General features: G+C 44.0%; 1 protein-coding gene across 3 annotated transcripts in view; it reads right to left on the reverse strand.

Moving 5' to 3' along the window:
• Window positions 1-6,669: 6,669 nt before the first annotated feature.
• LOC116463621 (retinal dehydrogenase 2) overlaps window positions 6,670-26,038 on the reverse strand; it is a 125,523-nt gene continuing 106,154 nt past the window's right edge. For 2 of the 3 annotated variants that reach the window (XM_032146799.2, XM_058434768.1), the window contains exons 8-14: window positions 19,073-19,175; window positions 17,227-17,411; window positions 15,333-15,497; window positions 14,458-14,615; window positions 14,091-14,165; window positions 8,481-8,565; window positions 6,670-6,919 (exon numbers count right to left, since the gene is read on the reverse strand). In XM_032146799.2, the coding sequence (XP_032002690.1) occupies window positions 8,493-8,565; window positions 14,091-14,165; window positions 14,458-14,615; window positions 15,333-15,497; window positions 17,227-17,411; window positions 19,073-19,175 (759 nt within the window). In that variant the 3' untranslated portion in view covers window positions 6,670-6,919; window positions 8,481-8,492. The remainder of the gene's footprint in view (window positions 6,920-8,480; window positions 8,566-14,090; window positions 14,166-14,457; window positions 14,616-15,332; window positions 15,498-17,226; window positions 17,412-19,072; window positions 19,176-26,038) is intronic. The other variant, XM_058434767.1, reaches the window with a different exon arrangement.

Raw genomic sequence — 26,038 nt, forward strand, 5'->3', positions numbered from 1 at the left:
GGGTGTGTGTGTGTGTAGCTCTGAGCACCAAAAGCATGGTTTTAGCCATGTCAGCATTAGGTGGGTGGCCAAGGGGACAATTCAGTGAAATTTCAGTTTTGATCAGAAGAAAGCAGAATAGCTTGAGACTCACTAAAAGAAAATGAATATACAAGAAATTATGTGTATATGCAATTATACATATATATGCGTACCACATTTTGTTTACTCATTCATTGATGGACACTTTTGGCTATCGTGAACATGAGTGTACAAATACCTGTTCAAGTCCCAGCTATGAGCAGGTTTAGACAGGGATGAGAGGACCATATCTGGCAGGCTGGGGCACTGGGGACAAACTTGCCTCCTTCATGGTTGTATACAGCCTTCTCATGGAGCTAGGCCCCTGTGCTCATCACTTGAGATCATCTCACCCCGGATCCACTGTGAGTTGAGCCCTACATACTGGTGAGCCCTCCCTGGCAGGCAGCTGTGGCCAACACTCCGCAGGCTTTCCTTTCCTCTCAGGAGGGCTGGGACCACACAATTTGGTGGCTCTGTGGAACACTTTTTCCTCACAAGCATTGTGCCTTCCTGCCTCCTCAGTGGAAGACCTGGATGCATGACTCAAACCCATGTAAATAAGCACATCTCCCAAAGTGTCGATGACCTTCAAAAGAGGAAAGAATTGAACTGGAGGGTATGGGAACCTCTCTCCTGGAGTAGGGCTTTAAAGGTTACCAAAACATTTCTGAACAATGTGTTGAATAGGCAAGACTAAAAACTGTGGTTTAGTTTCCTGACAAGAATTCCTGACAGGCTTATTTATTACAGTCCTTGATATCGCTGAGGGTAAGTGGAAAAAAATGACAAGTGTTTCCAATATGTATGTGGCGTTTCGTATTACTTGTTATCTTAGAGAAGAAAACGGGGGGGGGGGGGGGGGGAAGCCAAGTCAGAATCCTGGGTCATCACGCCCAAAGCTCAGACCTCAGGATTGGGTGGGTTTCCAGCATGGGTTTATTTTCCTAGGTTTTTAAAAGGTTATCAGTTGGTCTTGTGGGCAAGCCTTGTATCTAGTTTGCAAGAATAACAGTTTCTTGTGGGAATGAAACAGAACAAACAAGCAACAGAAGAATTGTTCTGAGCATTTTCCAGTTCTCTCTCTGCTGTCCTTTAGGCGAAGCTGACTTGACTTCAGCCCCTGCTTGGGAGAGGGCTCCTGCTTTCAGCATCTGGCCAGGGCAGCCCTGCTCCGCAGCTTTGTGGAGAGGAGAGGCCTTTGCAGAACGTTGTTCTTCCAGAGGCATTCTCATCGCCCACTGAGGACTGCTGTGGTTCCATTTAAATATTCAAACCGGGCAAGTCATTTCTCTCCCAGGCCAAAAGCCACTATGTTCCTTGAGCTTGGTGACCACGATAATAATAATAATCTTAATACAGCTAACATTTATTTAGCATGAATTGGCAAAGCTTTTCTCTAAGTTAGTATTTATTTGCCGGCTGCACCAATTTATCCATCGCCTGTTCTTGCTATCTGTTCATTTAAACAAACGAGAGCCAGCCCAACATTTTCTGTGTCAAAAAAAATCTCTGGCTCTCAATGATTCCACAGGTGGAGCAGAGCTTACTGGGCACAGAAATGTAGTTTTTAAATGGTCATTATCCTTCCATCATCCTGGCATTCCTAATTACTGGCTCCAGTCCCACCATCTGAGTCTACCTTAATGTAGGTGTCCTCCTGCCTGGCTTCCATATAGAAACTGATCCCAAGCGAATGTGAGATTTACAACCTCTTTGGGACTACAGCCTCCAGTAAATACTGATTTATTTATTCATTTTCATTAATTGCTGTCATTTGTTTAAGCTCTTACAATGGGGGCTGTTAAGTACTTTATACGCATTCTTGTTCTACCCTCATGACAACAGTGTAGGTAGGTAATTTTATCGCCCCATTTTACAGGTGAGAAAATAGAGGATTTGGAAGGCTAATTAATTTTCCAAGGGCATACAGCTGGTAAGTGATGGAGCACTTTGGAATTCTTTTCCTTTGCCCGTTGGAGGAGGTCTTGATGTTACCAACAAGCTTCGCTTTCTGGAATTACAGCACGTCAGATCGAAGCTTCAAAGACTAGACATGTGAGGGGTAGACACCCGCTTCACACACACGCACACGCACACACACACACACACACACACACCCCCGTTCCCCAGCGTTGGCCTTACAAGCCCCTGTCCCCACCCGCCTTGGCACACATAACTCAGGGCTGGAAGCAGACATTGTTGCAGGCTCTGAGAATGTTTGTGGGCATCACCACCCCCCGCCCCCGGCCCCCAGGGCCACCAGGGAGCATGAACTAATTGTATTAACAAGTGGCATCTGGATTTTATTCCATTTTATACGAATCCTGTGTTGTTTATGAATGAACCTAACTCGGGAAATGGAGATTGAGGCCTCCACTGTTTAACAAACAGACCTTCCCCTTGGGTGTGCCAAGCTCTGGCCAGCCAGAGAGCACTATAGGTTCTTGTTCCTTGCTACTCATCTACCCCCAGTGGCGGTCTTGAAAGCTGTCACTTTAAATTTCCAACCAAGAGAAACTGGAGAAAGGCACTACATTATTGGTTCATAAATTGGATGTAACTGCCTGGTAGAGAGAAAGAGGTCTTCACAGGGTCCTAGAATCCCCACATATGGCTGCAGATGGGGTAGGAGGGGGTCTCTCCTCTTTCCAGCTTAGGATTGCTTGAGTTAGTTTGATTTTATCCTGCCTAGACTCTAAACTAGGAAACCAGAGGTACCTTTCTGAAAACGCACTGGGGAAACCACGTTGTAGAAGAAATTGGGCAACTCAACAGACTTGATAACATCTATTTCTTGAGGAGAAGGACAGGGACTGCTCTAGAGAAACAAACAAACAAAAAAAACCAAGCCCCAAAGACCTTGAAACCATTAAGAGGTGTGCATGCTCCAGCAGGAACGGGGGCAGGCTGTGCTGGTTTCAGGTTCCTCCTTGCTACATAGATAAATGGCCAAAGGAAACATTATCCCAGCAGTTTCACATCAAAGCCTAAATGGCAAGCTGGTCATCCTTTTAAGCTGGCCAATAACCAAGTGAAAATTAGGCAGTGTACATGTTTAGGAAGAGGGCTTCATGCCATTCCAGAGTGGACTTTCCCATGCTCTCACTCCCAGCTGGTCCCACGGATGAGCAGTTGCTGTGTAAGACATTCTGGGTGGCACAGACAGTGTGGTCAGGGCTACGGGCCAGATTATCACTCTACAGAGGGTCTGAACAATGTGTTGAATGTACAGGAGACTGAAACTTGGAAGAAAGTCACAGCTGCATGCATCCCTCTGGCCCCTAGCTGGCTTGAGGTATTCAGATGAGGTCTGGCCTCCATGCAAGGAAGCCCCACTGGAAACCCGCAGGAAGCTATCCTAGAGTCAGGGTCTATATGAAGGCCTCTACGCTGGGTGAGAAGTGAATTCTGATGTCCTGCAGACTGATTAGCAAATGTCAAAGAGCATTCTGCTTTTGCTTTCTGTAGCTGTTTGGAGTTTTGTGTGTATATCACGTCTCAGACCAACTGAAGAAATATCATCCACCATGTTGCTTAATCCCCACACACCTCTGTGAAGCAGGTAGCACAGGAATGATCCTCTTGATCCTACAGAGGAGGAAGTGGAGGCCCGTGGAAGTTAAGACATACACCTTGTAAATGATCGCTAAGAGATGCTGAGTGAGGACTTCTGATTACACTTCTCACCCTCTGATGCAACGTGCTGAAATTTCACTCTGCCACAGTGCTGGTCTGCTGATGCCACAGGCAAAGTTGCCACTCTGGATTACCCACTAAGCAGACCTAGGAAAGGTATAATGTTACCCTTCCACACCTCTGGTGTCTGTGAGTGGGAAGGAGGTAGAGTGAGATGGCAAGGGAACCTGCTGACTACTAGTTATGAGTGACCTTAGACTGTGTGATTTACAAGTGTAGTAGCCATGTGTGGCTTGCTTTGTATCCCCAGCACCTGTGCCAGTGACTAGCAGAATAAACATTTGTGGAGGGAGGGAAGGAAGAAGAGGGAGAGGGAGGGTGGAACGGAGGTTCATTTCTTAGGACCACCAGGTACGCAGTGTCAGCATTCCCTCATGAGGCAGCAGGGCCACAGAGGCAGCGTGGTAAGACTGTGTCATATGTATTTTTCTAGCCCCATTCTGATTTCATTAGTTTCCCATCTTCATTTTTTTAAAACTCTAATTTTTGATTCCTGGGACTTTGTTTTTATTTTTGTTCTTACCTTTTGAGCATTCTTGTGACCGATTTTAATATTTCTGAATTATTAGTCAACCAAAAGAAAAACTAAAAACAAATAAATGACTATATACATATAAGTGGCAATGGGCATTTCTGTTTTGGCTGCACCTTCCCTCCTTCCCTGCCAAGAATGTTGCCAATACAGAACTAGCACAAGTCTGCATTGAGATTTTTTTTTTCTCTAGCCATCTTGTATTCCTCCTTTTCACACCTTTCTAAATTTACTCACTCTTTAACATGTATTCTGAGACCAGTTTCCTCCTGCCCCAGCTACTCTAAGCTCTCATTTCTTCTAACTCATGAGGCCGTTATTAACCGTGAGCTCCTGCCCTCTCTCTCTATTTGAGTTCTGGACGAGCAAGAGCATCGGGTGGAGAGCAAAAGAGAGCAGGCATTCCATACGTCCTGGCTGGTGGTGGGGGAATCTGCGGGACGGCTCAGGACGAAGGCCTGCTATTGCAGGGGCTGTCCTCAGGCATGGGGGAGGCTACATGGCTCACACCTTAGAGCAGGGCACCGCCATCACCCCTCCCAGCTAATGCACACCATCAGCTTCTACTTCATCAAGACAGAGACCAAAAGCCCCTAATGCACGGGCTCCACACACCACCCTCTACTTCTCAACCCTTTGCTGCCTGTGCTCTTTGACTTCTCTCCCTTGTTTCTGGGGTGTTAACACCTGTAGAGCTTCCCTCCTATTTCTCTGACTACAGCCTCCATTGCTTTTGCTGGGCTTTTTCTCCCTGGCCTTGGTTTTGGTTTTATTTTCCCCCTCTCTGGATCTGCAGCAATCACTTTTATGTTCATGCGAGAATCTGGTCCACCTGAGCCAAGTCCGAATCTTCCCATCTGCAATTGCCTGCTTGAGATTTCTATCTGGATGTCCCTTCATCACCCCACCATTTACATGTCAAAAGCCTGAAGTCAAGCTCTCTCCCCACAACTGGATTTCATGTTGTAGCTTCTGTGGCAGTGGCATAACCATTTTCCTACTTGCCCTGGTTAATAAACTTTTTTCATTCTTTCATATTCATTCCTTAAGTTCCAGTGACTTCTCCATTGATTTGTTTCCTTCCTCTCCATCCCCCATAGCATTATGCCATCCATAGTTTTATGACAAACAAACTCTGTAATCAGTCTCTTTCCATCCACTTTGCTCCAGACCAGTATACTCCAACCACTGCTTCCATTACACTCCAACTCAAAGCCCACGAGTGTCTCTGTTTTCTATTACATTACTAGGGATCAGCTCTGGCTGACCTGACCTAAGACCCTCTGTAGTCTGACCACTTGCCAGCATGCATTGCCTGCTCTTGCCAGCCCATCTCTTCACTGTCACATAAATATGCCAAGCTTGGCCTCTCCTCTCTGCCTTTGTAGGTTATTCCTTTTATCAGAAATGTTTTCACATGTCTATCTGACTCCAGATTCCTGCTATCTATACGTGCAACAATGGCACCTTTCTAAAAGACTTTCAAATGATTACTTCATGTCCGGGCCTTTCTCATTTTTTTTTCCTGATGGCTCAATGGACAGAACATGAGGTGGATTCTCAGGGAGTCCCGCATCTTATATTTCAGAGTTCCATCTGGTGCGGCAGGGGCTGCATTCTCCCATGCTCCATCTGTCCCTCTGAAAAATAAGCTACTGGCAAACAGAGCAGTGAACCCCAGTCCACAGCAATGCTTCTTGTCCCCCAAGCGAGATCTGCTCTGGGGCTAAGTCATTAGGTTCAGCTTTTGTCTCACTTGATGGGAACTTGGGTAGAGATTCCAAGGGCTGGAAGGAAAGGTGGGGAGCTGTGCAGTTCTCAAGGGTGGGAACCACTCCTCAAAAGCGCGACTCTGAGAACACACTGAGAGAAAACAAGCTCAATCTTGGTAGTAGTACAGTCACCATTTACAGATTTCTTTTTACAGCTGCCAAAATATTCCATCAGGTTATCAACCTCTGACTTCATTTCACTTTGGTAAATAAAAATAAAGCTACTGTGAAATGTCATCAGCAATGTGATATCGCGGTGTATAGTCCACGTTTGTGAAAACAGACCCCTCTGCATTTTAGTTTTCCTGGAGGCTATTCTAAAGGAAACTTGTTATTTCATATATTTCATACATGGTTATACTTACATGCCAGCTAAACTACACGTGTACACAAATTTTAAATAGCATCAGAAAATAAGGTTTTTGTTTGCCTTAATACCATTTACCAGTTACCTTAATGAATTCTTTAAAAAAAAAAACCCTTGCAGGCTTCTGCTCAGTTACCCAAGAGAGCAACACAGCTGAAAAACCCAGCAGCTGAGGAAGGACCTGAATAGACTCAGTATGACACAAAGACTTACAGACACAGCCAAACAATCCCAAGGAGTACACAATATAAATGCTTTATTGCTAGCACAGAGGTTTCTTTTTAAGTAAATTAAAAGAAATAAATCTTCATTTTCACATTTTATGTTGCAGTCCAAAGGTAACTAGTTGGTTAGTGGCTATGTCTGCTTGGACACATGCTACAGGAGGGCAGCATTCACATGGAAGCACTCAGAAATACGGCATCTGTCAGGGCTCACGGCATTGGGCTGCTGAATGCACTGTCGTTTGTAAGTAACAGCAAGTGGAGACTTCAAAACATCATGGATAGATAAGAGTTATAAATAGAAAACTGGTATGGTTAAGAAGCAGAAAATCATTAAATACAGAAGGCTATATATATGTTGCCCATATTCCACATACTCTGGGTTATGTTTGGTACTTTTAAATAAATGATCTGCATCTAGGTTAGAGACTGGATTGGATTTGACAGCTGGAAAGATGGAAGAAGGGATGGAAGAAGGAAAGGAAGCTAACACTTCCCACATCAAACTGGTGGAGTCACTGGAAAGCAGAAGAGGAGTATGTGGTTGGGAAGAAAGGGAGGCAGGCCTGCTTTACTCCCCCCAAGCTATAGGCCATGGCCTGCTCAGTGAGGGGCAAGAATGTATGTGGATGAGCCACTGGGTGTGACAGAGGAGCTCAGTGGAGCACGGCAGTCCTGGCACAAGGGAACTCGGCAAATGGAAAAGGAAACCCCTAGGCTTGGCCAGATTTTCCAAGGTCACTGCCAATAGGTGTAGGGCACATTATGATAGATGTAGGGTACAGTATGATAGACCAAAATCACACCTGCAGCACTGGAATAGCAGGTATCGGTGTAGAGGTTCAGAAGGTACAGATTCCAACTACAGAAATAATTCTTTTAATAATAATTGTTGCCCAATATTAGAAACTGAATGATGTCTGCAAGGCATCCAGCATTATCAAATTCTTGAGCCTACTCGGATTGTTTCTTGGTTGGTTCTAAGAAAAACTTTGGAAAAGATCTTACCTAGCTATGAAAAACAACCCACTCCTTGCCTTATTCCAGAATAACTGAGAAGGAAGGAATCTAATACACACACACAAACACACACACACACACACACACACACCCCAAAACTGCAGCAAGTTCAGAAGCTGTGAACTGCACATGATGACTTCCAGTCTCTATTGTCCCAATCTTTTTTCATTCATGTTATTTATGGGTAAAAGAAGACCAGATTGGGTCAGGAATATCCCAGGTTCTTATTACATCTGTAGTGTACCAGCTCCTGGCATTTTCATTCTGGTCTGACTCTAGCTAAAACCATTTCATGTTTTGCTTTGAAAAAATGGATAACATGAAATGGTAATTTGGCTTTAAAACCTTGGAAAATTGTTCCTGGCCCAACCATCTGCCCCAAAATGAGCTCAGCTGAGATCTCCTTGGAAGAGAGGGGGGGCGGTGAGCGAGGAGGGCCTGGAAGGAAGAAAATGAAGACAGTAGAAAGGTCACCTTTCCTTAAGAGGAAAGTTCTTTGTGACAAAGGCATGAATTAATACAGCTCCCTTATTTCATCCTGTGCTCCAGAGATACTGGATGTGTCTGCTAGCTCCTCCTCTTTCCTTTATCCCACTTTCCCCGATATTTGGTATGATTAAGGTGGCCCCTTAGTGCCAAGAAACTGTACCCAGCTGGTTTGCTTTAGTTGTGCAGTGACCTGCCTGGCCTACATGTTATCTTTTCAATCTTTAAATAAGGACCGTGGCTCAACTTTGTATTCCTGAGAGCTGGGCCCTACAGAGAAAGCAGAGAGGGACAGACGTGCAGGCTAGGCTTCATCTTACTTCTTGGCCTTCTTAGGAGTTCTTCTGGGGGATCTTTACTGTCACAGTCTTAACTTCTGAGTACTCCCGCAAGCCGAATTCTCCCCTGAAACACAGAAATGGGCCGGGTCAGATACCAGAAGTCCAGGGAGCTGCATGTGAGTGCAGCGGGAGTCCTGGGGAGATGCAGTTTATCACCTGCGAACAGCAAGTCCTGGGATGTTGATGTAAAAATTCCTCATGTATGCACAGCCCAGCCTTCCTCTGAGGGTCAGAGAAACTGTCATCTCATGAGTAGTTTTTAAAGTTAAAAGGTGATTTGTTTCCACAATACTGCACAGAAAGGCAATGACTCTCAACTACTCAGAGAACTACTGTCAGCCTTGGCCAGAGGGCACACAGATGACCCCAGGCTGTGCTCAGAGGCTGAGTGCTGTGGGCAGCAGTGGGACCAGGCCCACGTCTCTGAACGCCTTGGCCATGCCTCTCTCCACAAGGCAGCACTGGTTCAGCATGAGTTCTTTGGGACAATAGTGTGCTTTCCTCCCCCAAGAGGGAGGGTGGGAGTGGGTTGCATGTCTAAGTGTTCCTGTCCTTCTGGGTGCTTACTACAATGCTCCTTCTCCTCCACATCTCTTCTGTATTCTCCTGTTCTTTTTGCCTTGTTTAAATGCCTTTTTTCCTTTTACCTATTTCATTATAAAATCAAGCATGTTCTCCTCTTTTTCTTCTCTTCTTCTGAAAGTCACTCTTCAGTGATGCTTTTCCCAAGAGCCTCAGGAGGAGCTCCTCTTTCGTCCTCTCTGTTCACAGAGCCCCTTGTTCACACCTCAACCACCACACTTATCACACTGGGAGGACAAGGGGCTTGAATATCAGTCTTCTTCACTGAGTTGTATCCTACTGATTTTTCTTTTTTGCCTTCCACCAAACATAGGGTATAGCCTACAACAGCAGGCACAAAGAAGGTACCTGATGACCAAGGAAGGAAGGAAAGTAGGGAGGGAAGAAGGAAGGGCGAGCTTCCTATTTCCTCTTCCCTAATTCTACCCTGTTGTCATATCTTCTAGATCAGGAAAAAATAAAAACAATTAGGAGATATATTTGAATATGAAACAAGTAAATAATTAAGAAAGGCTGTCTTTTGAAACAGTCAGTGTACTCGTTACCGCAGCTGGGCTTTACAAGAGAGACCTGCTGTAAATGATTCATTCAGGTTCCTTTTAGGAGACCCCATGGCCTACAGAAGGCTCCAGTGGCTTTGCCAGCACCTCCTCTAAGCACCATGGGCACCTGAGTTGACAGGGACAACAGAGGGCAGCCAAGGAGACATTGGGGCACGCAGGCTGTTCTCCTGTCCGTATAGTTCATTTCGCTTAGAAGAATGAGAGAAACCAACTGAAATTGCCCCACTCATTGCATGCTTCCCTCATTAACTCCATTCAGTCTCGGAATCTCTTTATTACCAGCTCAACTCTGGCTCTGTCTGGTCATTTTCCTGTCCTTGGGCAATTCTGAATGTGTCTCTTCATCATGGACACCATGTGCATCCCATTTGAAGTGAATTTACTCCTTTGTTTCCTGGCTTCTGCACGCACTTGTTGGGGCAGGTCCCGAGCCACACTTCACCCCCATGTGACTCTCTAACTAGATTGTGAGAAATATAAGGAAGTCTACAGCATCAGAAACCTCGCGATTATGGTTGCTTTCAAGTGTGACTGTTGGCTCCTACTGTTTGGGTGTGTGATGCAATGGAAAACCCTGCTGGAGTAGAGCTGCTCCTCTCTGGGTCCTGAGCAGTGATCTGTGCACGAGGGAAGTGGACTCAAATCTGCTATCAAAAGAACTGCTCTGGGCCCAGGACATGAAGGAAAGCCAGTAAGCGGTCTTAGAGCAGCACGACTGAGGAGTCATAGAGGAGACAAAGAGCACTGAAGCCGGGGTCAGAGACAGGAGTGCCCACTCAGCTCTGCCATGAACCAGCTAAGGGATGCCAGCTGAGTCACTCTCATCCTCTTGGTGCCCAGTCATCTCTCCAGCAGTTCCTGAACCTCAGTATACATAAGTATCACCCAAAGAGCTTGCTTCAACTGTTTATTCTTGAACGCTACCCCCACCCCACAAAGATTCGGTTTCAGAAGCTCTAGGGAGGGACCAGGAGACTGTGAGACAGATGGTCATGTGGGTCACACTTTAGGAAACAATGCTCAAAGGTCACTGAGCCCTGAAGTTTGGATTCGTAAGCAATTTCACCATCTTGTTCCAGGATTTCTGTCTCAAATTTATTTACTCCAGTTAAATTTTGTGGCACATACGGTTAACAGGGAAGAAGCTCACTGATGCACAAAACGTATGCATATCATTATTGATGCAGCCCAATCACTCTGTATGGTCACCTTCACAGCAGGACGAAACATCAAGGCAAAATCACATTTAGAAGACTAGGTTCTAGTCCCTAAGATAAATCAAACTTGGCACACCTAGAGGCTTTAAGGTAACCTGTCAGTATTGGTAGCTCTTGGCCAGCCATTTTAGGACTCACTCAGACTTGCTCATAAAACAAATTAAGAGTTTCTGTTTAGGGTATATATTTTCCTGCTCTTTTACTTGACTTGCAGCAGCATTTCTCAGAGTAAGGTCTCCAGACCATTTGCATCAGAGGAGCTTGTAGGTGGTCGGGACTGAGAGGGAGGGTGGGAGCGGGTCACCGGAAGGCAGGTTGCTTTCAAGGGTGACTGGTGGATCCCAGTGTTTGGGTGTGTGATGCGATGTAAAACCCTGCTGGAACAGAGGTGCTTCTCTGTGGGTCCTGAGCACTGGTGTATACTGGAGTCACTCTGGAAGCTTGTTAAAAACGCAGTTCCTGGGTCCTATCGCAGATCAACTAACTCAGAGTCTCTGAGAGTGGGTCCCTAGATACGCATGCTTAACAAAACCATCACCCAGACTGGAGGTGACTTCTCTGTATGCATGCATATACACGCATGCGCACACACACACATAAACTTGACAAGCCCTGATTTAGAGTATTTAACAATGCTTCTCATTTTGAAAGCCAGTGTCCTGAGTTTTTAAAATGCTGAGGTTCACAGAATTCTTTCGATCTCCTCAGTTTGTGACATTTTATGGCTTGTGCTTTGCCACCCCTCATCTCAGGGGAGTTTGATAAGGAAGTAAGAAAAAGGACAGGAAAAGTGAAACAGGCAGAATTAGGTGGGCAGGAGGACCTGAGAAAAGCTCATCTCTGAGCCTGGGAATTAAGAGGGCAGCCCATCAGATAACCTGTAGAGGGCAGCCCTTCCCACAGCTCTCTGTGGGGAGACCTCATGGGCTAGGTCAGCCCTCCTTGGAGTTTCCAGATGTTTCTGGAAGTGCCACTTCTCGTCTCTGCTCCTCTTAGGGATAGACAGGGAGGTGTCAGGGACCAAAGCTGCATGGAGTTTGCAGGCCATGAGATAAACAATTCTGTCTAGATGGAGTATTAAGTGGAGTTTCTGAGGCTGTATCAAATGAGGTGGAAGAGTTGGGGACAAGACAGAGCAGGTTCTTTTATTTGAAGCATTTTCTGTCACTCAGGGTCATTTAAGAAAGAGAAAACATGTTTTGGGGGTAAGTAGAGACAAAACAAACAAACAAACAAACATGCAATCTAGACAAGATGCAGTGGGTCTCATCAAAGAACAGCATTTCCTAATTATTTTTTAACTGCACTGAGAAGGTCCAATCACCATAGTGCCTGGAAGACAAGTAGAGAGAAATGGTTCTTCAGTCTCTTGGGCACTGTTATGTGAGGTTCAGATAGAGCCAAACTGTCTCCTGGACCACCTTTCTGGGCAAGGAGAACATATTCTGATGGGAATAGACTAGACTCAGCTAATGTAACAAGTGTGCCCACAATGAGGGACCATGGGTTAGCCTGAGATTAGGCTCCATCAACCAGCAATCATTTACTGAAAGTATATTTTATGCTCATGATTCACCCTGTTAATGATCTGCAACAAAACAGTCAATGCAAGCAGCATCCCCAGAGCCAGTGACTGCCCCCAGCATTTCAGAGACTGGGAGAGCACAGACACAGAGGAAGGAAATGAAATAAGAAGCAGAATGCATCTTGAAAAGTGGAAGCAGAAGGTGAAGGTCAAAAGCAAATGAAGAGATACCTGGAGTACATGAAGACTCTGTAAAAGCTGAAGGAATACTAAGAACTGAACAAATATGATCCAGATTGGTTATAGGTTCTGGCTGTAAAGTAAGTGAGGGGTACTGGAGGCCGGAAGAAAAGGTTCAAGCGAGAACAGCTTCTCCCTAGCTTACCAGATACAGAACAGAAGTTGGTGACACCAGCTGGAATTTAGGGAAACTTCCACCAAAGCTGCAGGTTAAGAAAAGGAGGAATCACCTATATAACACTAATCTGCTTGATGAATAATGATTATTGCAGCTAACATTTTCTGAAGGCTTGCCAGACATTCTGTTGGATGTTCGCATACTTAATCCTCACAACAACCCTGAGGCAGGTACTATAATTATTCCCATCTTAGAGATGAGGTAACTGAGGCTTAGATTAAGTAATTTGTCCAAGGTCGCAGAGATAGTAATAGAGGCAGGATTCAAATCTGAGCAGCGTGATTCTAGAAACTGCTCTAATCTCCAAGCTACATCTACTTTATAGTTTTGCTTGGGAGCTTGAAATTACCAGTGAAGCTATCCGAAGTATGTAAATCCTCTGCTCTGGTCTTGTTGGTTCACTGCATTTCTCCCACAAACACTACAGTTATTTTTCCCGCAATACCTTTACTCACTCTCCCCCACTGCTACCCTGCTTTGCCCACCAACCTTGAAAATATATTCCCCCTTCTCTACCCAAGCATTCCTCTTTTTGAAAGGCTGACACAAATCCCTGTAGCAGATCATATCTAAAGGTTTCCCAGATTTTTCCAGCTCACAATGATCTTCCCTATCCCTGAGCTCCTCCATTGGTTTACAGTCTTTTCTGCGATTCCTCTGATTCTTACAATGCTATTAGTTTTATTTACCCCAAAACATATTAAATGCCTTAAGGACCTGCATCTTCCTCCACAGACCAAGCACAGGGCTTTGTACATATTTATTCTCAATACTTGTTAGATTGTGAACTAGGCATTTGCTCAAAAAAATATGCATTCAGTAATGGCTGAGGGAATGGGCATGAAACATGTTTCCTCTGTGAGTCACCGCATTTGGCAAATGTAGATCAGTTTCTTTCAAAAGGAGGGAGAGTGGGTTTTTTTCCTGAATGTTACTTCCAGGAAAAACTGTTACTTCCTTTGTGAAGTCTTCTAGGACCCCAGCAGTCAAAATTAATTGATTTTTCTCTGTACTGACAAAATGTTTAACATACTTCTATCATAGCCTTTATTACAGGGAATTAATGGTACATTCATTTTTTCCATTCTCACTTTGGGAAATGGAATTGTGTTTTATTCATCTCTATAACATGTAATAGAACTTAGCTTATAGTAGCATGTGCTCAACGAAATGTTTGTTGAATGTATGGATGAGTGTAAGATAATTGAACTATTTTTTAAGTACTGCTCTGTGCTGATATTTGCAATCTATTTCTCTGCAGGCATCAGCAACTTTAAGACTTACATTTCTCTCCCATTTCCAGACATCTTGAATCCCCCAAAGGGGCTCTGGGCATTTAAGGCATTGTAACAATTGATCCTGAAAGAAGAAAACATAATACTGTGAGTTCATGTGAAGTCTGACCACATTATCTGACTGGCATGGTATTTCTTTTAGAAGTTTTATTTTTAAATTTCTTTCCTCCAGAGGAAAAATTTGTAATTTAAAATCGACTTTGATTTATGGATCTAAGCAGTAAGGAGCGTACCCCTTTTCTGGTGAACTTTGGTTGCTTTTGGTATTCCCCATCCTTCCAAGAAGATACTTGTTCATTTCACCCTGGTCCCTATACCACCAGTGGAATTTGTTACAAGACTGACTCTGATCTTACCAAACAGTCCCAGCTTGCATTGCAGAAGACACTGTGAGGGCCTTGTTGATGTCATTAGTAAAGACAGCTGCTACGAGTCCAAAGTCTGAGTTATTGGCTCTTTCAATAACTTCATCCATCGTCTTAAATCTCAAAATTTCCTGAACAGGGCCAAAGATCTGCAAAGAGATAATATGACTCAACATGGTTGCTCTGTCATTCCTTTACCTGCTTTCCACATTTCAATGCAAGTTTACTCTGCCTTGATTACTTAAATGACATTTAAGTTTAGCAGTACAAAACTGTAAAATCTCCCAACCTTTCCTAGGATAAGATTATGCAAGAAGAGTCTAACATTAGTGTTTAACCTCCCCAACTTCCCCATCCTCTCCAGCATCACTTGATTCCACTGTGTATACTAGGGGTGTCTTCTTTAGGTACAGAAGAGCAAGTGGTATCCTCCATGATCCTGCAAACACTGCTCCAGAACTGAATGCTCTGGACTGTGGGCCGATTTGCTCCTGGTCCCTCTCTTGCACAGATGTAAAGATGCTTCAGTGTATTCTCTCTCCTGGTTAACATCCTAGTGACCCACATTTAGGAGAGCTGAACTATTGCCAGTGTATTGTTGAGGCCAATGGTAGGCTAGTCTGATTGTTCTGTTGGCTAATAATAATCATAAGCACATAGCATGTCACCTGGCCTCCACCTAGCTTGCTTGTCTTTTGGTATACTTTTCTTCTTGAAATGGGAATTTTCATAGCCATGTTCATTACTGTTGCAAAATGAATATATGTAAAATATAAAGAGCTAGAACTCTAATATCATCCACTAGAAATGCTCTAGAAATGATCCCAAGAAAGATGTGGCTTTTGTAAGAACAGCATATTTGATACCTCCTCCTTGGCAATCCGCATATCATCAGTGACGTTGGAAAACACTGTGGGCTCAATGAAAAACCCCTTTCGGCCCAGTCCTTTGCCTCCACATTCCAGCTTGGCGCCCTCGGCCACACCACTCTGGATGAGTTCCAAGATCTTGTTGTACTGTTTCTTATCAATCTGTGGGAGACAAGACTTAATGACTCCAAATACAACCTTCTATGAAAATGGAAATAAGTATGTTCTTGAGAATCTTTCATTTTAGGAGTTTTTTCAAAGTTTAACTACACCCAGTCAGATCATATAAAACTGCTGTTACTTACCAATTTTTGACCTACAAAAAATTGGCAATTTTGTATGGTTAATCCTAATATATCGACGACTCCAATAAATGTGCTGCTCTGATGATACTGCCTAATCAGAAGTACCAGCTGAACATTTAGAAAAATGTTTCAAAATGATGGAGACACTGGCTAATTTACTATTCATTGTTCATATGAGGGAAAATTGACTTTTATAATTAAATGAGTAACTTAGCAAGTTGTATTCATAGTAAAAAGAGGCAAAAATTAGCACACAGCCTTTTCAGATAGTGCTACACATCCAATCTTATTGTGGTTTGTTTTTAAAGGAATTCCTATTACACTTTTAGAGGAACTTCAGAGGAAAATATTAACAGTAAAGAGTGAAGGACTAGCTTCATAGCCCAAAAAAAATAAGGTCAGTCTTCCCCCCAAAAAACTGACGGAGTTACCATTTACTTATTATGGTAAATAATACAAAAACCTACATTCACCCAAGTTTGAATGGCTCAGCCAGAACATCAATCTTCTCTTGAATAATCCCTAAAGCCATGCTTTAGTGACCCATATAAGAGCTGGTCCAGGTTCCTTCTAAAAATTCTCAGAACCTGTCTACAGATTAAAACCAGAATTCCCTTTAGAAATATGCCTTGATGATTATCGTGAACCTGCTGAGGTGAAAAGTGTAGTCTGACTGCTCAGGAGAGACTTTGTGGCCCTCCCCACCCCACTACAGTACACGAGGCCTTCAGATTAAGAAAGAACCATACAGCAAAAGGGAAGTGAGCCAGCCCTTCAGTTCCTACACATTCACAAGCTACAAGTGATCTGTCCAGACTTGTTCAGGCTGCTGGAGAGACTCCTTGGCAGCTCGTAAAAGGATAGATGGCTCTAGGAAAGAAAGATATCTACCCTCCTTGACTGTGCCATCTGTAGGGATGTCCTAAAGTTCAGTGATTGGAAGGACTGGGACTGGGTTCTAGTGTCAAGACCCATCTTGTCATACTCATGCCTTTCTTTAGAACTGAGAGACTCCAGCTTAGTCCCAAAGGTCAGAATATTCTTTTTTTTTTTTTTTTTTTTTTTTTTTGAGACAGAGTCTCACTCTTTCACCCAGGCTGGTGGAGTGCAGTGGCATGGTCTGTAAGCTCCATCTCCCCGGTTCACGCCATTCTCCTACCTCAGCCTCCCGAGTAGCTGGGACTACAGGTACCTGCCACCTCGCCCGGCTAATTTTTTTTTTGTATTTTTAGTAGAGACAGGGTTTCACCGTATTAGCCAGGATGGTCTCGATCTCCTGACCTCATGATCTGCCCGCCTTGGCCTCCCTAAAAGCTGAGATTACAGGCGTGAGCCACTGCGCCCGGCCAGAATATTCTTAAAGTAACGGTAATCCCATAGTTTTTCAGAGATACAACTTAGGGAAAGAGAAGTATAAGAAATAATCAATCCCTCTCTGGCTCCATTTCCAGCCACGAAGACATGGTGGAGAATAAAGAAGTCAGCTGAAAAGGAAGATGTTGCTTTTTTGGGTCCTAATAGAGTGTACACAGTTCTGTGCCAGTCAAGGATTAAGTAAACACAGGGAATGGTTATGATTTTTCTACCTGGGGACCCTGCTCAGTGGTGGGGTCAAAGGGACTCCCCACTATGCGCCTCTTGGCCCGCTCCACGCTTCTTCTCACAAACTCCTCATAGATGGACTCCTCCACGAAGATGCGAGAGCCTGCAGTGCAGCACTGGCCTTGATTGAAGAACACACCCTGGTGGGCCTGCTCCACAGCATAGTCCACTACAAGAAGAAACAGCCATGTTCTCACTGCTTTGCCTGGGGAGGGGCCTGTCTGTGAAACCACCTCCCTCCCCTCTCCAAAGCCCTAGGTATAGTGTGCTCACTGCACGACATAACCATGAATAGCGCTGAATTGGGAATGCAACTTAGTTCTCGTTCTAACTACACCCTGACATGCTATGTGAACTTGAACAACTTCACTTCTTTGGGTCTCTTTCTTATTCTGCAAACAGAGGTACTGAACCTCATGTATAACAGGAGTCTCAAATCCCAATATACCACTGGGCTAGGGAGATAAGGTAACGGTATGAGTCTGCCAGGTGGTAAAGCAATGTAATAGAGAGGCTAAGAAGGAAAGCCACTATATTTAATCATTGCCATGCATAAATATGAGCCCCAGGTTGCCAGATCTTCTCAATTTCCACAGAAATCAATATTTTAACGTGAAGTTCTTGTTTTGAACATAGTGTAATGTTTAGACAGGTAAACATGTCTATATTTTGTATTTGGCCAATTTACAACTCCTAATCTACAGGGCCTTGGGGCTGTATGTTTCGTATTTGGGGGATTAAACCATAACACCAGTGGGTCTTCTTTGAAGACACTAACTTTCCTCTAGATTGACACGGACTTGTGTAAAATCCTATGATAACTCTTCCATATTCATCCCTTATATCTTACACTTCAAAATAGCTTAATCTGATGTGCATTAGTTGCTAAATGACCGACTGACTGAATAAATGAATCAGTCAATGTTAGGGCGATGGAGTTCCTACTCCTCAAGAGGAACAGGCATAAGGATTCTGATTTTCTTGACAACTAATATAAAGCTAAAGCTGAACTCTGCAAATTCCAAGCTGGGGCTGACATTCAAGCAATCTGCTTTTGGTTTTCTGATCTCTCTGGTGGTGAAACTGGGAAAGCAGCTGTGCCTGGCAAAAGGTGAAGAAAAAAAAAAAAAGAATCACTGAATGAGATGGTGGGATTTCCTTACCTGGAGAGCTTTTCAAAACAGAAAGGTCACACCTGTGCAGAATGGCCTAGGTGGCATCCTTCCTAGAGACATGGGGTTTCTCAATTACTGCTCTAAGCCTCTGTAAGGTCCTACTGGCAAGTGGAATCATCCCAGCTTTAAGATTACTCATACTGAACTGACCCACGTGTGCTGTCATCCTAACTGAAAGTCATGGGAGCAACAGAAAGGGGCTGGAATTGACTAAACAGAGAAGGGGCTGTGGGTTTGGAAAATGCTGGCAGGGCTGGTGAAGTCGGATTTATTTAAAATGGTCTACCAGCCACCAGGCACAGTTGAAAAGTTACAGATTTATTGAATCTAGGCAGACAGACTATCCTTCAGGTGCTCAGCAGCTGAGACGGTTGCTGTTGAACCATATGCCACTGACCAAGCCTTCATCTCATCCCCCTATTCTACAACATCACAGATTCAAAATGGCTCATTAGTGTCTAGAAAACAACTGGTTCAGTCGTCAACTGAAAAGTGCTCTTTCCCCATTATTAAACCATTTTCTCCTTAGAGGAGACCTTCTTGATTGCCCTTAGCTTCAAATATCTTTTGCTAGTGTCCTATCAAAAGTGGAGATACAAAAGAGAGTACCAAAGGGTGTGTGCTGGTTCATGTATGGGACCCGTAGTTGACTTACAATCAGCATCAGCAAAAATAATATTAGGACTTTTGCCTCCAAGTTCCAGAGTTACTCTCTTCAAATTACTTCTTCCAGCTGCTTCTTGGATAAGCTTTCCAACCTGAAAGAAGGGAAATGGAGATAGGTTTTGCAAATCCTGCAGGTGAGACAGTCACTGGCCAATGCCAGCTCAGGGCAACAATAGGATGCAACAGTAACAAACCCTAAAAGGCAAGCCAAACCAGCTCTTGTCATCAGCTTGGGTGTACAAGATATAAGTTAGTGGGGTACAGTTTAATGTCCATGCTGGAGTGAACTGGAAGCTTTAGTTTCATGATGGAAGGACTAAGGAAAAGGGAGTTAAATCTGGAATCTTAATCACTGAAAGATTTCTCTAAAGACAACTGGCAAGAAAAATGTAACTGGAGATTTCAATCACTGCATTGTGGCCTTTAGCTTTGGACTCCGGCTCCAGAAAAAAAGCCAACTGGTGCCACTTGAAAGATATCATGAGGGTAAAACAAATTGTTCATGTATCTCCCAAAATGCCAGGCATGATTTTTATTACATGCTCCAAAGAGACTATCAATATTACACCTTTGCCTCTGTCTAGAGCTACAGTAAAAGGCTAATAGACAGTTGAGAATCTCTCTTTTTGTGCAATCTCGTAAATGTCGTTTATCTTGAATCCAAGTAAACAAGAGGCTGAGTTAGGAGAAAGCACTTGCCAATGAGTAGACTCACATTGGCAATGAAAATGAAAGTGTCAGAATGGAAGCAAAGATCCACCACTTAGAGCCCCTGGTCAAGGCAGAACCCTACCTTAGTGATGGGGAGTGCTGTTGGGAGACAGCCTGCAGCTGACACCTCCTCCTTCAGGGTCCGCCTCAGCTGAAAAGAGCTCCCTTGCCCAAGGAGAAGCCCTCTTCCAAGTGGCCCATATCCACCCACTGGTGGTGGCAGGGTTTGTATAAAGGTCCTACCCTTTCAGCCGAGCATAGGATTGGGCTCTGAGGGACGGTATATACTCCATGATGACCCAAGTGACTGGCAGAGGCTGTGTCAGGCCTGTGTTGCAGTTCCACTTCCCCAGGGCCACTCCCCTTCAGCAGGGATCCCTAGTAAAATCCTGCAAGCTAAACTCCAACTCCGTGAATGCTCCCTGGGAACCTCACCTACAACAGGGTGCGACTCCCCTGGAGAGCACATATCACTTTATGGAAAATGCAGAGCAGAGCCGCCATATAGCCCATAGAAGCAATTTGGTCTTGTTGAGATTAAAAAATGCTACTTGTTCCTGAAATTTTCCTGAAAATTAAATGTTTTAAAAGCCTGGGGAAGAGAAATGCTACATTTACTTTCAACTCCTGCAGTCCCTTGTTGAGATCCTCCAGCGGGACTAACGACTTCGGAGGCAGTGGAGAACCCTGGCTAGGAGAAAAGGCTCTGGAGCCAGGCTGCCTGGATTTTTTTTTTTTTTTTAACCAGTTCTATCACTTAGTAACTGTTTGAGCCTAGGAAATTTATTTACTATCTGAGCCTTGGATCCTCCTCTGTAGGGGGGATAAAAATACTATGTACTTCAGAATTCTATTTTGAGGATTAAGTGGTGTACCATATATGGCACTTAGAACCCAGCCTGGCACACAGTAAGTGTGCAGACATGCTAACCATGAGTAAGTGTGAGAAGCCAGGGCCTCCCTTTTCTTCCACGTTCAATGGACAGTAATGGGGGTGATGTAAAGGAGACAGGTGGACCTTCCAAAGCAGGTCTCCCGTAGATCTCCCAAACTGCCTATGCTGTTAACTCCTTCAGAAGAACACCGGGGAAACTCCAACTTCCCCTCAGTCTCCACTATCACTCATTAACTGTAACTCTGCCTTCTTGTAAAAAAGATTTTGAAAATGTATCCCCATCCTGAGAAAAGCTAACCTTAGGGGGAAAAAGTGATGTCTCTCAAAGACGCAGAACTAGTTTCTTGATTTGCTGAAAACATGACTTACCAAGGTGTTGGAAAATGCTAACACCTGGCCCTGAAGTTTGATGGGTGAGCTGCGGCCAACCTGCCAGACTGCCCTTCCCCCACCCTCGCCATTTTGTGTCTCTTCCACTTCCACGCAAAGGCCTCAGGAAGACCTGGTCTCAGTAAAGGCCCTGTTCTCACACAGACATGCTCCTCTGAGAAGAAAACAGGCAGACACAAAGGGAAGGAGAATCTGGCCCTCTGTTCTGGGAATGGTGAAAATTATGAGTGGTAAGGGGGAACTCACACCGAAGGGCAGCTGGGGAAACAGCAATCCTCTGACTTACTGCCAGCACTCAGGGAGGGGTGTTCCCTGAGGAGGCTGTCATCTGTGACTGTCTGCTCTTCTGAGAATGTCAGTGTGCTTGCTCGCTCCACTCTGGGGGAATCCAAATTAACTGATGTGGACTCATTTTAAAGTCAAGGAAGATAAACAGGTAACTGCTTTCTCAACAAGACAATTACTGGAATTCACAAACATATTATTCATTAAATTAAACCAGTATTTATTGAGTAGTCTATGTTAGATACTTACAAGCATTATGTCATTTAAGCCTCTCAAAAACCCTACAAAGCAGGTTTTATCTTATTTTAGAGATGAGCAAACTTGAGTTAGAAGTTAGTGAATGTCACCAGGCTCCCCAGCTGGTTCATGACAGAACCTGTTGGACTATCTGCAGGCTGATGCCAGAGCCCAGGCCTGGGATTACTCCCTCTCCTTCCCCCTTCCTTTCTCCCAGCATTGTCATTTTTCTGTTCTCTTTTCTACATTTACTGAGCACTAATGTGTGCCACATACCATCAAAATCTTTTTTTTTTTTTTTCTTTGAGACAGAATCTCGCTCTTTTGCCCAGGCCGGAGTGCAGTGGCGCTATCTCGGCTCACTGCAAGCTCTGTCTCCCGGGTTCACGCCATTTTCCTGCCTCAGCCTCCCGAGTAGCTGGGACTACAGGTACCCGCCACCGCGCCCAGCTAATTTTTTGTATTTTTTTTTTTTTTTTTAGTAGAGACGGGGTTTCACCGTGTTAGCCAGGATGGTCTCGATCTCCTGACCTAGTGATCCGCCCGCCTCGGCCTTCCAAAGTGCTGGGATTACAGGCGTGAGCCACCGCGCCCGGCCCATACCATCAAAATCTTATCCCTGCACTCCAAGCTGATTTCAAAGTAGGTAGGAATATCACCTCTTGTAGACACAAATAATGTTCATAAATCATCAGTTACAAAACTTAGATTCTGCCTCCAGGTTTACATTCAAGAAACAAGCAAAAGCAAGGAAAAATCATGAGTTTTACACATAGTAAGATGCTGAGTAAATATTTGGGGTTGGCAGACACTGCTGGCCCAGCTGGCATTATATTTCTGTTAGCCCTACTCCCTGATATTCATCAGACCATTCTAGAGGTTGATATTTTTTGCCACTAGAAATGTTGGCCAGTGATTATTTTCATGGCTACGGTAACTATACAAAAGTTTCAGTCTATGATCATCAGAGAAGAATACCTAAGAATAATTTTCCCTGCATCAACGCTTTACCAGCCTTTCCTTAGAAACCAAATTTGTGCTAACCACCACAAGGCAAATCTCAGATGAATACTACCTTTCCCCTTCATCTTTGGAAGAAAGTCGAGTTACAGTTCAAGAAAGAACGGGATGTGTTAGGCTATGGGAGAACCACTTCCATCTGGAGTGGCCTCAGGACAGGACACTCCTAAACAACCCTGGTTTTTACCAAATGTCCCTCATTCAACACATATTCATAGTTTTCCTACTATGTGCCAGGTACACTGTTGGGCATAGTCCCTTACCAATAAGGAATTCACAGCTAAAAGGACTCCCATGTAAACCTAGTAGATGTTCAATAAATGTGGCTTTGCAGTCCACTAGAAAAAAAATCTGAGTCTCATTTAATATTAGCTCTAAACAGATTAAATTATAGTTCCTCAGTACTTTGTTATAACCCAAAGGTTTCCGAAGTCAAAGCCTGTGGGATTAGAAAGTATAAGAACAAACGAATTACACATAAAACAAAGGCCTAGGATTGACCAATCTTTCTAAAATGGAAAAGTTTAAGTGTGGTTCCTCAGGGATACTGCCCCTCCTGACATGACCAGAAGGTGGGAGTGCACGGTAAGATAAAGGAGGCTGCAAGGGTGCACACGTTTTCCAAGTGCTTAAAAGTCAAGTTAGCAGAGATGTATTTGATGATGCCAAGTCCTATTCTGATGAAATTGGCAATTTGTAAGATAAAACAGGTAAACATACAGTTTGAGAAATTAAATCCTGTATATGATGTAATATAGATTAAATAGGACAAAGGCACAGAGATCAAGTTTTTAGTTCGCCATCACCTTTTCTTCCAAGCAGAAAAGATTTTACAACGTACTCGTGTGATACCTCCTGCCCCATTGCTGACAACCTGGCTAATTATACCCATATTTAGGCTTATGGACTACAGTTTGGCCCACAGGAGTCAGAAGACCTGGTACTACAAACTCTGGCTTCTAATGAATCTTCAATTTGGGAAAGCCACTTCACCTCCTCCTGGGTCTCAGTTTTTTCATCTGTAGAATGAAGGCACAGGCCAAGCAACAAATCTCTCCCTTAGTACTCCAGTTAATTGAAGGAGTTAAAAAAGACAGACAGGACTCCTGGGGACCCTGCTCATTATGAGAGTCTGTTCACAATTCTTGTGTTTTTCTTGCCTTATGAAGCAGAAGTAGCTTGTTACAAGTAGAACACCACAGCTGCACTGAATGCTAGAAAAACCTCATCTTTTTTTAGTTTCCCTGCCCAGAGCTCATTATGAAAGAGTAAGTGATAGTGTTCCTATCATGCAGTTTCTTAACTTTGCACTCCCTGCAGAGCCTCTCAGCTCTGTGTACCCCAAACATGCAAGGGCAGTGAACTGGGGGCTCCTCCACACATAATGAAACTGGGCTAATTCTCAGCAGGAATGTTGGCACAGTTCAACTCTGACTCCCATCCTCGTTTGAATAGGCCTCAAGATTGATATCAGGAGTATCCCTGGAAGGGCCACAGTGTACTGGAATCATGTTCACAGCAATGCGGCAATGTAGGGGAAAGCAATTTGGGGCTTTGCAATAAAAATAATTTGTTATACAGGACAAAAAGGCACACAAAAGGCTTTTCATGCCTTCTTTATTCAGCGCAGTTGCTCCCTGAACACAGTTTATAAAGTTGGGTAAAATTTTTCTTTTTATTAATTACTTATATTAGGTGAGTTCCTACTCAGAGCTATTTTATTACACCTATCAAGGTAGATTTTTCTCAGAGATATAACACCTTTTTAAAAATAGAAAAATCTCTACTAGAGATCCCAGTAAACTAGTCAAAGATGCCTGCGTCTTGTAATATCTTTTCATAAATCCCAAATAGATTTACTCTCTGCTTCTTCCCTCTTCTCCTTTCTTAATTTTCATTGTTATGCTTCCTGGTTCCAACTGTGTTGGGAATGGAAACGCCAAAAATATGGGGATTGGGTGTTTGTCTTTCTGAAGTACCCAGAAATAACAGGCCAAATTAATCTGTCCTGATTTCCACCAGAAACAAACAGGACCAAGGCATCTAAGCAGTTCCTTTAAGTGGTAACAGCAGTTTAAACCTTTATCTGTGAAATTCAGATTACGAAGGCCAGTATAACCACTATGTTTCCAGCCTTCTTTCCCACCATTCCAACCACCACACACCCACGACTCTAGCCACACAAAACCACTTGCCTTTTCTGGAACATGCCTGTATGTCTTTGCATAAGCTGCTCCATCTACCTGCAATGCCTTTTCACCCCCTGCTTACTTGATAAACTCATTTTTACAGAGATAACTCTTTCACCTCCTCTGAGAAGGTAGCTTGCCTTTCCTACCGTCCCTGCTGGGTTTGGTGTTCCTTCTCTGATCTCACAGTGCTATGTACGTAACTCTCACATTGTGCTTGTTTGTTTAATAGCTGTCTCCCCGACTACAATGACTGACTTTTTAAAAAATATGCGTATGTACACAGATTTTCTTTTAAGACAGGGTCTCACTCTCTTGCCAAGGTTGAACTGTAATAGTATGATTATGGCTCACTGCATCCTTGAAATTCTGAGTTCAAGCAATCCTCCCAACTGAGCCTGAGTAGCTGGGACTACAGGCACTTGCCATCACGCCTGGCTAATTAAAAAAAAAAAAATTGGTACAGACAGGGTCTCACTATGTTGACCAGGCTGGTCTCAAACTTTTGGTCTCAAGGGGTCCTCCTGCCTAGGCCTTGAAAGCACTGGGATTACAGGCATGAGCCACCAGGGCCCAGACAAACTTTCAATAATTTGTTAAGTCAATAAGCCAGAATACGAAAATTGCTTGAGAGCAGTGGTGTGATCACGGCTCACTGCATCCTTCAACTCCTTGGCTCAAGCAATCCCGCCCTTCAGCCCCTTGAATAACTGGGGCTACAGGTGCACAATACCAAGCCCGGCTATTTTGTATTTTTTTGCAAAGACTGGGGCTTGCCATCTTGCCCAGGCTGGTCTTGAACTCTTGGGCTCACACAATCTTCTGGTCTTGATCTCCCGAAGTGCTAGAATTATGGGCTTTAGCCATCGTGTCCAGCTAATGTTGTTGTTGATTGAGCACCTATTCTGTCTACTTGTTTTCACAAACATTATTTTATTTAATCTTCATGACAAAACTGGGAGGCAGGAATTATCCTATTTTATAATCGGAAAAAAAGACAAGACTCACAGAGGTCAAGAAATGACTTGCAAACAGGCACCCACTGAGTGGCAGAGCTAGGACTGGTCTCAGAATGTGCACACCGAGCCTTAGGCTCTTTTCCCTCCTCTTCTCCAGACCTTCTCCTGGGAATTGGGTCCCCTTTGCTGTGAGTAGCATTTTGACAGTCAAACGCATCATCTACCACTAACATGTTCAACTGCCTTGTACACTTAGCCATCCTTTTGTT

This window comes from Hylobates moloch, unplaced genomic scaffold, assembly GCF_009828535.3.
Source record: "Hylobates moloch isolate HMO894 unplaced genomic scaffold, HMol_V3 SCAFFOLD_45, whole genome shotgun sequence".
In the NCBI taxonomy this organism is placed as follows: Eukaryota; Metazoa; Chordata; class Mammalia; order Primates; family Hylobatidae; genus Hylobates; species Hylobates moloch.